The sequence below is a fragment of the Colias philodice genome, chromosome 6, assembly GCF_061535455.1.
Source record: "Colias philodice isolate Cphi_HAF_F1 chromosome 6, ilColPhil1 Martin Lab GWU primary, whole genome shotgun sequence".
Classification (NCBI taxonomy): domain Eukaryota; kingdom Metazoa; phylum Arthropoda; class Insecta; order Lepidoptera; family Pieridae; genus Colias; species Colias philodice.
Genome location: NC_143091.1, coordinates 2,328,978 through 2,346,119, shown reverse-complemented (window position 1 = coordinate 2,346,119; position 17,142 = coordinate 2,328,978). Strand labels below are relative to the sequence as shown.

Genomic DNA, 17,142 nt, shown 5'->3' with positions numbered 1-17,142 from the left:
TCACTGTTCAATTCAGTTTTTATAATTTAGCGACATCTTTAGGCTGACTTTTAAAACTTCTTCTTTAATATTATTAAATGTACCATAGACAAGAAAAATATTCGGAGATGAATAAAATAACGAAATAAATTTATTATGTTTTATTATAAAACATTCACCAAATAATATCAATTAATTAAAAAAATGTTGATTCTTTAAAATTTGTTTTCTAAATATCCTATTTTTATATTGACACATGGAATGACCCAATATTATTACCGAGTCGGAAACAAGATAATATCTTGTTTAAAATTTTGTATAATGTCTCGTTGTTTAAGTATTTAATTTTATACTCATAAAACAATTTGATTAATGGATTTTTCATGAATATATATTCTCATTTCTTGTGCTGACATCTATCAACCATAGACTCGCACTGCGCAAAATAGGTCTAGAATATCTGTAGTCTACTGCAAATTGTCAACCATAATGCATTGCGCATAAATGGCCGCCATGTTGCTGCCGTCTGAAAGATGTTCACATCTGTGTGTGTTTACTAGTGAATTTAAAGAACTTTAATAGTTAAATTACCGTGTTCGTGAAATTGTGAGTGTACCATGGTTTTATTTTACTTATGTTGTTGTGTTTAAAAGTCTGTCAAATGTCTCAGAGGCCAATAAACAGTGAAATTTTCTTTAGGTAGTCATTCAAGTCGGACGGCATAATGGCTGACAATCTGATTCAAAAGTCACATAAAACTAGTGAAAAAAACAAGTATAACAACGTTGTTCATCGTACTACAAGTGAATCTCTTCGGCTGAACGAGTCAGAGAAGGGAGTGACTCACCCGACAAGTCTTCAATCCGCTCATAACCCAAGGAAAATATCTTCCTTTCAGATCACCAGTGTGACTGTTGGCTCTCGGGTGAGCACTGATGCAGGAGAGGACTCCGCCGACGATCTAGACGAATCTCACACCGACGACATTTCCAGGGTGACCGACATAGAGAATGAAACACCGAGTTACTCCGAGGACACATTCTCGAAAGACGATGTGTTTTACAACGCATCGAGTGCATCGCTAGGTTGTGCGCCAGTTATTCCTACGAGTTCGCAGTACGGTCTGGCGATTGTCGGCCAGGACAACAACACTTCCCCGCCTGGAGGAGCAGTGCCAAATAGTAATAACACAGAAGTTAATGACATGCACGTCAGTGTAACGAACGCCGGAACCGGCAGCATTATCAATCTAATAGGTAATGCTGCTAAGCCGCAAGAAGGTATGAAAGAAATTCAGGAACATGTTAGGAATGAAAGATTTAAAGTAGTTAAAATAGAAAGTACGGAACCATTCCGTCGTGGCAGGTGGATGTGCATGGATTATCTAGATCACACTACAACTCAACAAAATACTCCAATCACCTTAAATAATAACATAGATGTAACAGAGACAGGGACGTTGCAAGCTCCAGACAGTGGTGTTGTGATTAATGATAGCCAACATGATGATATGTGCAATGATCTGACAAGCAAAGGGCCTAAGGAACAAGTGAGTGTACCAGTGCAGCAAATAGACCAGAGTGTTCAGAAACAATTTCCTATGGCTTCCCCTGGTCAATCGTTGACACAACCAATTAATATAGTTCAACAGCAAATGCCTGTAAATCAATCAGTATCTGTGCAATCCCCGCCAATGGAGATGCCGCAACAAATGACAAATCAGAACATGCAAACTAACCAGCAAGTTGGGCAGCAGCATCCCCAGAGTATGACACATATCACCATGCAGAATACGCAGGGTCATCCTCAACCCCCACAACAGCAACAAGTGCAGCAAATTCCACAGAGCTTCCCGCAACACCAATTGCAACAAGTTATGCAACAGATACCCATGCACCAACAAATGCCACAACAAATGCAGCAAATTCCTAACCAACAAATGCAGCAAATTAGCCAACATATTCCACAAGCACAGATTCCTAATATGCAAATTCAACAGCAAATACCACAGATGCAGGGTATTCCAAACCAGGGGCAAATGCCTCAAGTTACAGCCCAACAGCCACAAATGCAACAAATTCAAATGCAACCAATGCAAGGTCAACCGAACCCACAGCAAATACATCAGATGCAACAGGCCCAGATTCCTAACATGGGACAGAGTCACCATTTGCAAGGACAGCAGCCCATGGGCCCACCGCAAGCTCAATTGCAACATTTGTCTAGTCAGGCCCAAATTCAGGCATTACAAAATCAACAAATACCAAATCACATTCAGCAAATGCAAATTCCTGCTCAACTTGCGGCTCCTAACCAACAGATTTCTCAAATGCAGCAACAAATGCATCAAATATCTACTCAGCCGCAGCAATCTGTTGTCACTGGAATGCATCCACAAATGCAGCAGCAAGGAATGGCCGTGCCGCAACCGCAGTATAATCAAGCAGTTAACCAACAAGCTAATCAATCAATGATAAATGCTACTATGCCATCATCACAACAAACTATGGTACAGCCTCAACACAGTGTTCCTCAATATCACACTCAACAATCTCAAATGAGTCAACAGGGGCAGACATTGCCGCAGGAGGTGCTGACAAATATTGTTACATCACAGCAAGGTGCCACTTTACCTTCTAATCTTCAGCCAATGGTCACCCAGCCACAAGGATCGACCTTACCGGCGAATCTCCAAAGCTTAGCTAACCAGCAGCAAGCTCCGGTGCATACGATGGCTCCACAACAAGGAAACGTGCCACAAGGAAATATTCAATTGATGACGGGCGCACCGCAAAACATACAGATGACCCTCGATGGAAATCAGCCGAGCATGCAGATGCCTGCATCTGATCCTATATACATGCAACAAGCTGGTGTCGGGCAGCAATTGCCGACACATATGACCCAGCCGCAAAATATTTTGCAACAAGTGCCCGGGCAGGGACAGATGGGAGGCGTACAATATGTTCCTAACCAGCCAGTGCCGCAGGTGTCTATGGCGCACCAGAACATTCCGATGTCGATGCAGCAGAGCATGCCGGTCGGAATGGGCGGCGGAGTGCACGCCAACGTGGTGCAGTCGCAGACGAACATGGGTCTGACGTACGGCGGAGTGGTGCCGGTGATATCGCAGAGTAGCGTGGCGCCCGTGGAGTCGACGGTGTCGGGCACCAACTCGCCGGTGGTGTCGATGCCGGTCAGCTCGACCGCGTACGTGCCGAGCGCGGCGCAGCCCGGCCACGACAGCCAGGGCTTCGGGAGCCCCGTGAGTGCGGTAGTGTCGCACGCGATAAGTAGCGCAGTGATGAGCAATGTGAATGTGAATGCGTGTGATAGTGCTCCGGATGTGACCTCGGATGGCATGCAGGCTGGCGACATCGGCGACGGCAAGGAGGACGCCCACCCGCCTCCAGCACCTGAGGATGAAAGGTAAGATTTTGACTAATGTCCTATCCTTACTTTTAGTAATTAATATTGAATATCCCCCAGGTCTAAACTATTTACATGTTGAGGTTTAAACTATTTACACATACATTGGATAACTAGATGGGAAGTTGAAAAATTCATTAATGATGGATGTATTGTTTTACATCTAACTAGCATGAATATGAATCACGTATCACGTATAATCATAAGTTTAATAGTATTAAAAAATAAAAATTAACCCTGTATGTACATAAGTGAGATTACGGATATTAAATTAATAGCTTTATTGTTGTGTAATAAATAACAGAATTGATTACAATCAAATATTTTTATGAAATATATCAAATACCTACTTACTTAAATTATTTCTGTCTTATAAAATAAAATATTTAACTTAAAAAATTAATAATTATTTAATGGCTTTCAAACTCGACTACTTTTTGTCCATAATAAATTAATAATATTTTTCACAAATAGCTTTGTTGTGTTCCTTCTTTTGCTTATTATCATTTTATTTCATGTAATATGTTTTAATATATTTTATTATTTTTAATTTTGAGATTCAAGTTGAAATTCGTATCTTCAAGATCATATCAAATCTAATCCAAATGGCTATAAGACTGACGACTAGGGCTTGTTTTGCTTTTTTCGTATGTATCTATCTGAACTTCAGTTAGCAACATAGAACAAGCTATGCTCTAAGCGACGAATCCCGCGTCTATTTGCGAAAATAGCCCGTCAGTAGACAAAGGTGATTGTTTTCTTTGCTTTCGGCTCAGCTCTTGCTGGCGAACGGAATCCGACGTCCCTTTGATGCTGTTTATTTGCGCTTCGTCCTGCTACATAAATAGGTGGTTGACACGTACGGTGCATGGTGCCCGGCGGTATGCCGGTGACTCACGCGCAACGCACCCAGCACAAAACCGACCAAAAAGACTATAGTTACCTACACACTTCTTTTGCGTCTGTTTATTTCAACTATTTTATACTTGGATCGCTAGTATCTCTAGTTAGGTATATAAAACTGTTCTATGATTAATTTTAACACGTAATTTAATAAACATTATATTATCACAAGGTGGTAAAATGTGTTCATAGACCATCTGTTCGTTAACACGACTTCTACAAGGGCGCGGGGCATTGCTTCATTAATAGCTTTTCTAAACTTATACTCAACCGCATTGGTTACTCATCACTTATGTATGTTGAAACCTAGTTCCTTCTGTATTCACGACACGGAGTCATTATACGAAAGAATCGAAGCAGGCGCCGGCGCAACGTCATTGGCGTCGCTCGTAATCGAGTCGAGAACGGAAGGCCGCGAAACTTGAGCTTGCCATTCGCTCTTGATCGATTCATATGCATCAAAAATCATAGAAGTCTTCGCTCGTGTTTGCTAGTACAGGATAAGGATTGGCCAGCTACGGCGTGGCGTACGCAGCGCGTGATATCCCTAATGAGCCCCCGTACTTGAAGTAGGTAGTACTTTTAATCCATCAGTCCCCGGAATCACAGACACAATAGATAATCTATTGTGTCGCGCCCCGATCGGGGCGCTCGGTGGTCAATGGGTTAAAAGCTGTGATTCACTTTGTGAGCGATACGGAGGGATTGAAACTTTTTATTTCAGCATTTTTTGCTAAAGGCAAACAGTAAGGCTTATTTAAAGTTGGTTTCAATGGCTGTGTGTCATTGTAACTCTACACATCATAATCCATTTTGTTGTTCCATAATCATGTAGATCTGATGCGTTCGTTGTATCTGAAAACATTTGTTGAAGAAACACTTGAGATATTTTGTACCGCTGATGATTCGGTGCGTACGAATGCACCTACCTGCTGTATCATTTCGTAGGCACATAAAACATTGATTGATAAAATTGTTCAAATCCTCATTTAATTTTGATTGATGTACGTCGCAGTTGATTAATAAAGCACTAGGATTGAATTTTATTTTTATCTGCCCGTTTGTGCAATTGGCGTGCTACGTGAAAATGGATGCAATGTCGGTTGCGTTGCTAAAATTGTCTGTTAATCGCTTGCTCTGTTTTTCACGCGAATTGCAATTTTCAGTCGTTTTTTATGAAACGTCGCGGTCGTGGTCGACACTCGTAACTTAAAAACAATGGCAGGTAATAACTAGAACATTTTTCAATTATCACGAACAACCAGTTCGCAAATAAAGACTTTAGAGTGAATTAATTCATTTTATAATTTAATAATGCCAATTCTTATAATTATTATTTTTTAATTAAATTAACAGCTGCGCAACAAATAAATATGATCACCGGTGTTGCATATCTATTTATAAAGTAGGTGTTATCTTGTAAAAATAAGGGCGCTAGCGTAATATTTATAGCGTGTTGATTTAATGATATAATTTTAGTTTGTTGTCAAACAAAGTGCTATAGGCCGGCGGTGCGTGACGGGGCGGCGCCGCGCAAGGACGACTTGGGAAAAAAACTTCCAAGATTGTGTCTCGTCATCGGTAATGACTGTGTTTTCTAGATGTGACGACTATTTCAGAAACTATAAACAAATACATGCGGTGCATATTATGCTGCGTAGGTTTAGATTAGGGCTGTGCTATAATGTTACATAATAATTGCATGTTTATATAAGCGACACCTTTGTTTATACTTTATACCAACGTGAGTAGGGCAATTTTGTTGATGTGATTATAGTGTACTTATAGTATAGGTTCAAAAGTGCATACCTACCTACTTCAGATGATATTTAGAACATGGGCTATTTCACAGTTTATGAATCGCATATTAATATAATAATATGTATAATATTATATTATGCAAATAACCGCGCGTAAAGGTAGTAATAATAAACACGTGGATTAACTGAAGATTTTACTGCGCAATCTAATATAGGAACAAAAATAACAACGTAGGTATTAAAAGTTCAAAGTAATATATTGAAACAATATTAAATAACATTTGACAGTTTTTCCGTTAAAAATAATTAACTAAAAATATCTTGAACACTATTAAATTATTTTTAAGCAATTAGTAAAATGACAGCGGTAATTGGGTAGAACATGTCGAAACTATTTACTTATTATAACGCTATTCAATGTTTACGTGCAGTTTCGTTCAAATAATTATCTCGTTCAAACATCGATATAATATGCTGAAGGATCTCGTGCATTCCATGAATTATTGCACGCCACTAATTAGATTTGGCCTTCTCTCATTATCTGCGTCTTCATAATATACGAAATTGTGCCTCAATTTAATACTTTAAAGTTAAAACGTACTAACTACACTTAGGTTTAGGTTTGGTTTTCATTGTATTCAGAATTACATATAATTCGTTAATCATGTGTTCTAGATGACTATTAGAAAGGGTTATCATGACTCATACTAATTAATAATGTCACATTACGAAAATGCATTTGTTATTCGCAATCTGTAACTGATCTAGATAAACAGTTATTAGAACTACTGTCAAAACCAATTGATATTGCGTATCAATAAGTCTGTATCTCAGTTCGTTAACTGATAACAGGAACTAGTATCAGGCATTATACTGTACGTATTATACGCGTCTTAATATATTTTTTTACTTTACTTACTAACAGAAGGGTATAAACAAATAAATGGCCTAATAATAACTCGGTATATTATAAATAATCGTGCGTGTTTGTACGATAACGTAATGCATGTTATCAACAAGCGCGTCTTGGTCCAGGAATATGACTGAAGGTTCATTAATCCTATAATAGTGCAGTCATAATAAGCATAACAAAACCCGCATTGGGAACAGTGCAACGTATTGACCTCCGTGCAAGCGATATTTCTAATTATATCCTTTATCGCTCTTTGTTTGAAACACGTTAAACGCACTTTGCAATCGGATTCTGTTGATATGTTTTGTAATACGGTACGTGTTGATTACAGGTGTTACGGTTTGTCTTGGACTTTGGCACCGAAATATTTTACGTTAAACGATAGCTTTAATAATCATGTAGAGGCAGTGTCAATTTATTTAATGTTGATCCTTATTAGTTAATTCTTTGAGTTCACACATCAACGAACGGCAATTAATTTTTGCTCCTATGTAGGCACGTAATCAAACGAAGCTCGCCCAATTATATTTAATTGCTCGATATGGTTGTTAAATTAATATAATGTCATGTCTACAGGAAAATTTCAGATGTAGGTACCTACTGAAATATTTCAATGGCTACATTATGACTTATAGACCGGGAGATACTGACACAAAATTTCGAGTCATTTGTAACAAGGATGGCGGTTCTACAGGGGTCTAAGTACGCAATGACAAAAAGAAAAATGATGGTGTGAACGCTGGTACCGGTGTCTTAGTCGCGTGGGCGTTTGTCGAACTCGTCGGAAAAATAGCGAAAGTCAAACGATTTGTAACACAAAAATTTTAGAATTTACCGATAGCCCATAAAAAAGTAGTAGGCGGTAGTGTCATGCCATACTTTTCCGGTGTGACTTACAGCCCGCCATACCGACGCGAATGTGTTGATTTAAATAAAACAATCATTCAACCATTTGTACCAGGCTAACTTTTGCACAGGTAACTATCGTCGTGCAGCCATTTACGAAAATCGCCATGCCATACTTTTCGGACGATTCCAAATGGTCGCCATACCGCCGAAAATCTGCAAAAAATTTTTATTTCGCCAAACTTTTTGTACCAGTATTGCATTTGGATTTTTGAAGAGTATTTGATAAAATGTGACCATTATTATATTTGCCATACTTCTAGTAGGGGGAAAAAGTGCTGTTATACTTGAAAACTTAATTTATTATTAATTTATATAAGTGAGGATTTCCAACACTTAGATCTTTGAAATTTTGTATTTATATTTGTTGATCCTCAAACTTACAGGAAAAATAAGTGCCATACTGTTACAAATCGTTTGACTTTCACTATTTTCCGACGAGTTCGACTAACGCCCACGCGACTAAGCCGCCGGTACCAGCGTTCACGCCATCGTTTTTCTTTTTGTCATTGCGTACTAAGACCCCTGTAGAACCGCCATCCTGTTACAAATGACTCGAAATTTTGTGTCAGTATCTCCCGGTCTATTATGAGTTATGAGGATTATAGAACATTTTTATAGCAACGTCGCGGGAATTTTTATTTAGATAATGTAAAATATTATTATGTGTAAATATAATAAGAATGCATTAATAGCCTTGGAGTTAGCAACAATGTTATCTTCGCAGGCGCCTACAATTTCTATGAAGCCGTACGCGCTATCTCTTTATTTTATTATTATGATATAAACATGCATACTCATAAGATAAGTATGTACCTAAATATTTAGCTTTATAGGTATCCATAAACGAACAAGGATACCCGATACCTAAATAAAATCTTATTCATATTAAGGGTGCACTCACACACATCAGTCACCGTCACGGCACGTCACCGGACAGGATTAAAAAAAAATATGTATCAATAGTTCTAGTATGACTCTGTTCCCACACGACAGTCGCCGGCACGAAATCTATCAGTGACGTCACCGGTCAGGCACGTCAAATAATCTTTCCATACATGTATCATACTTTTATCCCCACTCACCCGGTGCCGTCACGTCTCAGTTCAGTCAGCGTCGTGCTACCGTCAATAATTGCTACATGTTCTCTAGCGTGACACACGTCTAATCACTGACTAACCTGATGTATGTGTTCAATGATTCAGTCAAACCGGCGACGTGACTGACGGACAACATGACGGTGACTGGTGATTGTGGATACGTACACAAACCGTCACCGATCAGTCATCGGTGACTTGACGGTGACTGATGTGTGTGAGTGCACCCTAAAACATCATAATTAAATCTGTCAAAAATCCTTAAAAATAATGTAGATTTTAAAATTATAGTATCTTATAAGTGCAGTATGGAAGAAATAGGCTTTGAGTCGAATTTTCCCCAAGGCATCACTCGATAAGGGTAAATACTACATGCCAGACAGTGTGCAATGTCGCACGAGGTAATATAATACATGCAGCAAAGTGGAAAGCGTAGGAGGCTGATAAGGAACGGACGCAGTTCAGTTCTAGTTTACTATCGACATAGAAATAAGTGTTGCTTGAAAAGCAATAAGTTCGTTGAACTTACAGCGCAGGATAAAATTGCATAGAATACAGTTTGCAACTTGCAATGTGTTCAGCTCGCTTCGCTTTCTATACCTACTGAGAACTATAAGTGTATTCACGCATCGTCCGATAGGAATGTTAAAACAAGGCGAGTGACGTAGAAGCCATAGGAACCGCGATGTGGTGTATTATGTGACGCATGGTGCAGTCGCGTCCGCTACGCCAATAGAATGCAATTGTAATTCTGGCGTCACCAGAACGAATCGACGGACGCTGCCGCTCGCCGGAAACGTCTCCAGAATGGCACATTGCCAGTCCTAATGAACGCGTCTTTTCAGCAGTTATTACGACACAATCGCTATGAAATTACGTATTTGTCCTTAATGGACTAGATCTGTTTAATATGCTGGAATTATCTCTGCATCTAACCGATCTAATCTAGATTAAACGAAATAGATTTCGCGGAATGGTAATGACTGCCAAGTGCCAATAGACGTGGGAATGTAGGAAATATTTTAAATCCGTTGCATTTTCTTGGGGATTAGCAATTCAAATGCAATGTTTATTAGCGGTTCGCACGCGGTCCAAAGGAAAGCAATAAATTCGTCGATAAGACGGATAAATTCAGTGGCGTAGCGTAGCGGGGGCGCGGGGGGCGGCCCGCCCCGGGCGGCACTTTTTAGAGGGCGGCAAAATTTCACAGTAAATAATAAAATATATTTTGTAAATATTTGAACCATTTCATATTTTTAACGCAACTTGGCCCAGTCATTTAAGGTTAAATTAGGTAAGAATCTCGGAATTCGAGATACCCAGCTGTAAGTCTGTAAATACTTGTATATTGACACCCTAAAAGTTGTCTCAAAACCTTCATATTGTAGGGTCTATTAAATTTCAAGGTCAAAGGTCACAAAAATCGGTTGTATGCGCTTTCTTCGGAAATATCTCATTTCCTATGGGTTTTTTGCTATTTGCATTTATTATCAATATTGTAGTTCAATGTTATTGTATCACCTATTGAACAAGAGGTGTGTCATGGTATAGGTAGACATTGATGGTGCAATAAAAGACTTTGCTCTTAAAAAAAGTAGACGTATAAATTTTTAATTAAAGCCGGAAGTTTTGTTTTTAACTCTAACAAGTACCTACTTATATTATTTTTCAATAAAGATATAAATATTTCTTAATAGTATTATCCTAGTTCTAGTTAAAAATTGATTTTCGTTTTATATTCAATTCAAACTTAAAATTAGGGTTCACCTCGACGATCGACATGATTAAATAATACCTATGTACCTGTTATATCAATGGTTGAAGTAAGAATTTTTGTAATAATAAACGTGATTATAAAACAAATAAACTTTTTTATTTAAAATCTAACCTGTATAATAAAATAATGATGACTATTCTTGCCGGAAAGTTCTCTAGAATTAAAGTATAGAATGTATAGTATACATTAAGTTGAAATACCTAATTAAGAGGGCGGCAAAATTGTCTTCCGCCCCGGGCAGCCGATACTCACGCTACGCCACTGGATAAATTGCGTGGCGTGCATTGCTCTCGTGAGCTTTATGGATCTGTAGTGTCTGCTTGGTGTGAGCCGCGAGGTGTCCAAACAATGTTCGTTCCGCGACAGTACCTGTGTGACCCACTAGCGCGAGGCTGCGATTGCTTTCCCGGCGATGAGCCAAGTTCATTGGCACCAGTCGGCAGCCGCGCACCCCACCTCTCCGCCTACCGGCCAAGCCTAAAAACTGACACGATATTATTCTCAGCAAATAGAAAGTAGTTAGCTTGGCTATTGATGTCTATTTTTAGCAAGCGTACTTGGAGAGTGATTGCCGATTATAAATTACTTTATTATAAAGACATTGCATAAAAAGCACAGTAAAAGTGCACAGATACGAATTTGAAGATTTAATCAATAAAATGGTTCCATATCATTCGCTGCTATCGGTTTTCGCCCACACATTCATTTGCTTTATGATATACGGTGTGATGAATTCGCTGCCAAAATACGAGCTTCGGTTAGCCAATGCCATAATTTCACGAAATTGGAAAAATTATGCTAAAAGTAGTTCTAGCTTTACGTGGTACACGTTGATCGATTGTGGCACAGATGCTATTGATAAATGTGATGCCGCATCTTATTATCCGGTTGGTTAGACGCGATCTGAACTTATTTGCAATCAATGAACATTTACATAAACCGCGGAGCCATCGGATGCCGCTTTGGCCTCGCGCATGCAAAATGTGCATTACAAATTTACATCTGACACGGTTCCATGCCCATTCTGATTTTAATGCTCGCTCTACGGTGAGAAATATTCCCAATTCATACCATAAAATTTATTACCCAGGAACAAGCTACGGTTAAATTAAGCCTAGCCTGCGGTAATCCGCAGAACAGAGCGTGCGTACCTTGCGTATTCATTTTAATATGTACATATTTTCTGTAGAATGGATAGAGAAAAATAATTGTGAATAGAACATTTAGCACCTCATAAACTTGCACTTAGTGTAAATAATTAAAAGTTATATCTTGTTCTTTATTGCAGATTATTTAAAATGAGGCCATTGTTATTACATTTCATTCAAATTAAGCGACTTCTTCGGTACTTTATACATTGTTAATTAAGTTTCCGCTTACTCGTATAAATTAGATTGGCTGTACCTATAATAAACTGTCTAAGAAATATTGGCTTTAAGCGTGAAAGTTTTGTCTGTCATTAAATGGATGCGAAACTTGGTAGGCAGGTAGGTACCGTCTAACTATATTACTCATGTCTATGCCAGGAAGTAGGTAAATCTAGTTGAATGTTTAAGTCAATTAGAAGAAATGTGCTAGCACGCGAGGCCTATATTTATATCGTCAGTACTTTCATCGATTACCTGGCGAATCTTAGACGCAGGCAAGGTCACGGTACCGCACCTGGTAGTGCCAGGTGGTTGCTCATTTCTCCACTTTATTTTATATTGATTGGACAAATTGTAAACAAAAGCGTACACTAAAGTATGAAATGGTAATTTTGATGAAAAAATTTTCTCCTGTGTGTTTCAGATGTATAATTTTTTCCCATGGTTCCTTGCCTTTTTTTCTACATCATCATAGTGAAAATATTTATTTATTATTAAATTAACTTTATTTTGATCATGGTTAATTGTAAATAACGTAAATTCAATATCCGAAATCTTAAAAGCAATAAAAAGAAACAAGCACAAAATATAACAACCGACACTCCCGTATAAAGTGCTTAATTGGTAGCTTTCGTTTTCTGATTCTTAAAGGTTATTGCAACTATTGATATGAGAGAAAAGTCGTGTAGTGACTATGTTTCTCAGTAAACTGTTATGGTTGATTTCACATTCCCCTGGACGATAATTCTTTTCAACAATTTATCGTCTCGATCCATAATTGTACGACATATATGTTCGGCGCAACTGACTCATTATGCGTTGCTTGAATAAGAAAAGGCGCTTATTACTAATCAGTTCACTGCACACGCGTATACATTGTAACTTGACTCATTACGTTGCTGGAAAGGCTATAAAAATATTTACACATTTAATACAATCGTACAGAAGTATCGATTCAACTTATTACGTCGGGGATTTATCGCGACCGTTAACTTTTATTTCGTTTTCATCAAGTTACAAGAGTATAAACGCTTTAGCGATAAGCTGCTGTCAAACAATTTTTGGTAACTCCTTATTTGGCGTATTTATGTATCTGGGTGTAATTATTTTATTTCCACTTTACTTTTACTGAGTTATGCAAAAGTTATTTTTAAAATATAACCTTTTACATACATCGTTTATGTAATTAACGTAGTAATTAATCATAAACTTAATTGCTTCATTACTTTCAACGTATATATAGTATATGTAGGTGATACAGTATGTATAGGCGATTCTTACAATAGTGCACAATGAATAGAATTAGAATCACTCTCGCCGGCCTCATTGTCTAGCCCGTGCGAAGTCAACTGTAATTTCCTGTCCGAATTTTCTAACCCACGCTGACGTATAACTGACGGGTCATTTATCTTGGATTAGAGTTTTTTGTCCCGCATTAAACTTAGATCGCATTCACTGTAATGTTTTGTGTTCCTTGCTCTGGTAGTTTCTTTTTGATTACTCACGTTTGACCTCAATGGAAAGTGTTCTTTTTTTTGGACGGGCTGGTAGCCGAACGTCTGTATTTATTCAGAAGCCGTCACCGACGCGGACGGGCTAAATATGAATCGTGATTGAGATATTTATGAATAGTGGGTGCGATTATTCAAATAAGAAGTTTTAATCCAATTTTCAGTATTTAAGGATTCGTTGCTGGATCGATTCATGAAATTTACACAAAAACAAACTTCTTAATTAAAGTAATAACTATGTAAAAAAAACCTTCATATACTTACCATAGAAACGAATAACATATTTTTATGTTTGGGTAGAAGTTATTTTTAGCATTGTTAAAAATTGCAACACCGGGCTTTAGTAAAAGGGAAATTGAAACCAAACAAAGGCTTTTGCATCTCTATTTTGCGATGTAAATTACGTTGTCGTTTTCCTTACTGTATAACGTAGAAATTTAAATGCACATTTTCAATATTAAAGATTGCACTGGATATTGATGGAAACGTCGAATTTCCGCAAATTTCGCGTTAAGCTTCGAAACGAGAAAATAAATTGAAAATGCTGCGACATGTAAAATATATCACAAAATATTTGAACGCATGTGTGTACCTAGTCTGAAAATGGACGTGTGCAGATTTTAAATGTATTTCAATTTATTTTTATTGCGCTGTCCAAAAAAGTAATGCAATTAATTTTATATATTCATCAGAATTCAGATTGGAAATAATGTAGATTGCTTCAGGAAGGATACATATTTTATGCACTTGTTGTCATTTGATAATACTAATAAATGGTAAATAACCGAACATTTCCAAAAGTCCAATCAATACAAATTGACAAGGACATTGAAGTGATGTTTTATATGCAATGTCCAATTATAATAGGTCTCGGTACACGTTTCGCAATTGCAGGGCGGGTCCCGTGAACTGTGCCGGTCAACGCCCCCCAAGTCGAATCTACGACTTTCTAATGGGATTAAAATTTGTTACTCAGCGCGAGATGACGTGAGCCTGAAATGCAGATTTTTCATTACTCATTAGTCATGACTAAATTTTTGCAAAATTTTCGCTGGAAATTTCCATGCGTTTAATTGCATTGTATTTTTGATAATTAGCAATGAATTTAAGTTTTAATTACCTACGCAAACATTGTCGATATATTACAAACCTACAGAAGCAGTACAAAGAGCATATTTTCAAAATGTTTCATCGTGAGCAGACTTCTAATTAAGGTGATGAATTAATTTTTCTAACATTTACGGCCCTTTTTAAACCTTCGTAATTTTTATATTATTAAAGTTGTCGTGATGAAAATTCTTGACAAGAAAGTTCAATAGTAACACAATACGTCTACCGTTTTAGAAACATGATTCCATGATATTTTCTCGATAGAAAAAAAATACAAAGTTGTCATTGTTATTTTTTTTTAATCTCTGGCATCTTCAAAATAACAAACGTAAAGTTACGACTTTTTGGATATTAACTATAAAATATACAACCGATACGTCTACCGATTTAGAATTTTGAAATATGCGATGGTTTTGAAATAAACAAGAAATACTTGAAATTAGCGCGCGACCAGCCAATATAGCGAGAGCCGCCCTGTACCTTCCTACCCCGATCGCTGCACGAGTCATTCCCGCTACGGCCGTCACACGGGGAACTTGTGTCGCTCGCGCAATCGTAACAAAGGGTGACAACACGATAAGACAAAATGAGACAAATGGGGACAATAAAGAAAATAAGAAGAAGAAACATAGAGGTTGGAGGAAAAAGAATGCTTACAATTGGAACAAATTAATGAAGTAAGTTGGTTTTATTTTAAATTTGATGATAATTGTATTATAGACGATGTTTGATATGTACCCCTGTTTTAAGTACATAACGAATGTGTAAGATTTTTTCATTTATAGCATAGATAATCTTTTCAGAAATCCGGAATCCAGAAGGAAAATAAACCCACTGATTGTTCACAATGTGAACCCACTCCTTCGTAAGTACCTTTATTCAGTCAAAAATGTATGTTATCAACGCTCTACTTTTTTTTATCGCATGATTCCATTTTTAGCAAAAAGCAACAAAGTGCAAAGAAATAAAAAATCATGGTGAACTTAGTGGAAGTATGGTGGATATAATATGGAACAGGAGCTCATTGGAGTAGTAATATATTTAAAAAAAATACGAAAAAATTTCAAGAATTACATTTCTTAGTAGGTGGTAGATAAGTATGTTGTACATATAAAGAATTTGATGTTGATATTTATTTAATTTATACTTACTACACCTGTGCGGGAAATTGCTTAGTAATAAAACAGGTTTATATTCATATTTACATTGTAATGTGAGTTTTCATTTCGAAAAATTTTGTGTAAGTATATTAAATTGAGTTCCTGGGTGATCTGGAAACACAATTGGGCCCGGAAGATGGCGCTGCAGTCACTCCTCCTAATCACATGAACCGATTTGGATGAATATTTGTGTGCACATTTCATTGTTGTGGGATGATTGGTTGATTCGTTTTCACATTAGCTAATATTATGTATTTTTGTTGTAAACTTAATGTTTATAATACATTAGATATTATTGGTATAAATAAGCCAGTGTTCGTCTCGCATTGCTGTACCTGCCTACCTACCCTACCAGGGCCTAACTTTGTTCTGGCTATTTTATTTTGATTATTTGTAATGAATAATTACAATTATAATAGAGGGCAAAAAATAAATACATGCGTCAATATATTTTGTGTTTTTTTTAAAACAATTTTTTTATTTAAAAAAATATCATTCCGACCGCGGCTTTGCCCGCGTGGAATTAGGTTATATCGTGAATCCTGTTTTATCCCACAGAAGTGTTCAGTTCGGATAAAAAGTATCCTATGTGTAAATCCAGGCAATTAGCTATATTTTATCAAAATTGGTAATGTAGTCTTGACGTGATTAAGTAACAACTAACAAAAAAATATACAAATTAACATCCAAAGTTTCGCATCAGTTTTACTGTATTAGTGATATCTTCCACTAATGACTTTGACTGAGAAGAATTAGGGTTTATAACTTCTTTCAGAAATAGTACCTTTCATTTCTGGGCATGATGTAATATCTACGTCAGCATCAAATTCTATCTAAATCAATTCAGTAGTCCGCGTTATTGAGTACCATTTCATTATTTCAGAGTAACAATATTTTTTGTTATTTTAAAGATTATTTATAACCTGTATTATTTTGTAATAAAGTAAACATTACGAAATAATAATAATTATTAATAATGTCTAAGTAGTTGTTAAAAAGAAGATTATTTGTTTATAAGCAAGAAAATAAAACCAATAAATCAACAATTAAATAAATGTATAACAATATTATAACTGTATGACGACTCCATACATGTTTGTCCCGAGTCGGTCAGCGGCAGCGCGTCGAGTTTGCAAGAATGACTTCGCGCACACCCGCGTTCGCGATAGCGAACTATTAGACTCCGCCCGCCAAGCAGTAGATTTTTTTTTGTGTATCGTCTTAAAGGCC

The 17,142-nt window shown here is 37.1% G+C and overlaps 1 protein-coding gene across 5 annotated transcripts in view; it reads left to right on the top strand.

The window, feature by feature from the left end:
- Positions 1-460: 460 nt before the first annotated feature.
- LOC149487523 (uncharacterized) overlaps positions 461-17,142 on the top strand; it is a 143,662-nt gene continuing 126,980 nt past the window's right edge. For 4 of the 5 annotated variants that reach the window (XM_089696094.1, XM_089696093.1, XM_089696097.1 and 1 more), the window contains exon 1: positions 461-3,408. In XM_089696094.1, coding sequence (XP_089552220.1) covers positions 704-3,408 — 2,705 coding nt within the window. In that variant the 5' untranslated portion in view covers positions 461-703. The remainder of the gene's footprint in view (positions 3,409-17,142) is intronic. The other variant, XM_089696092.1, reaches the window with a different exon arrangement.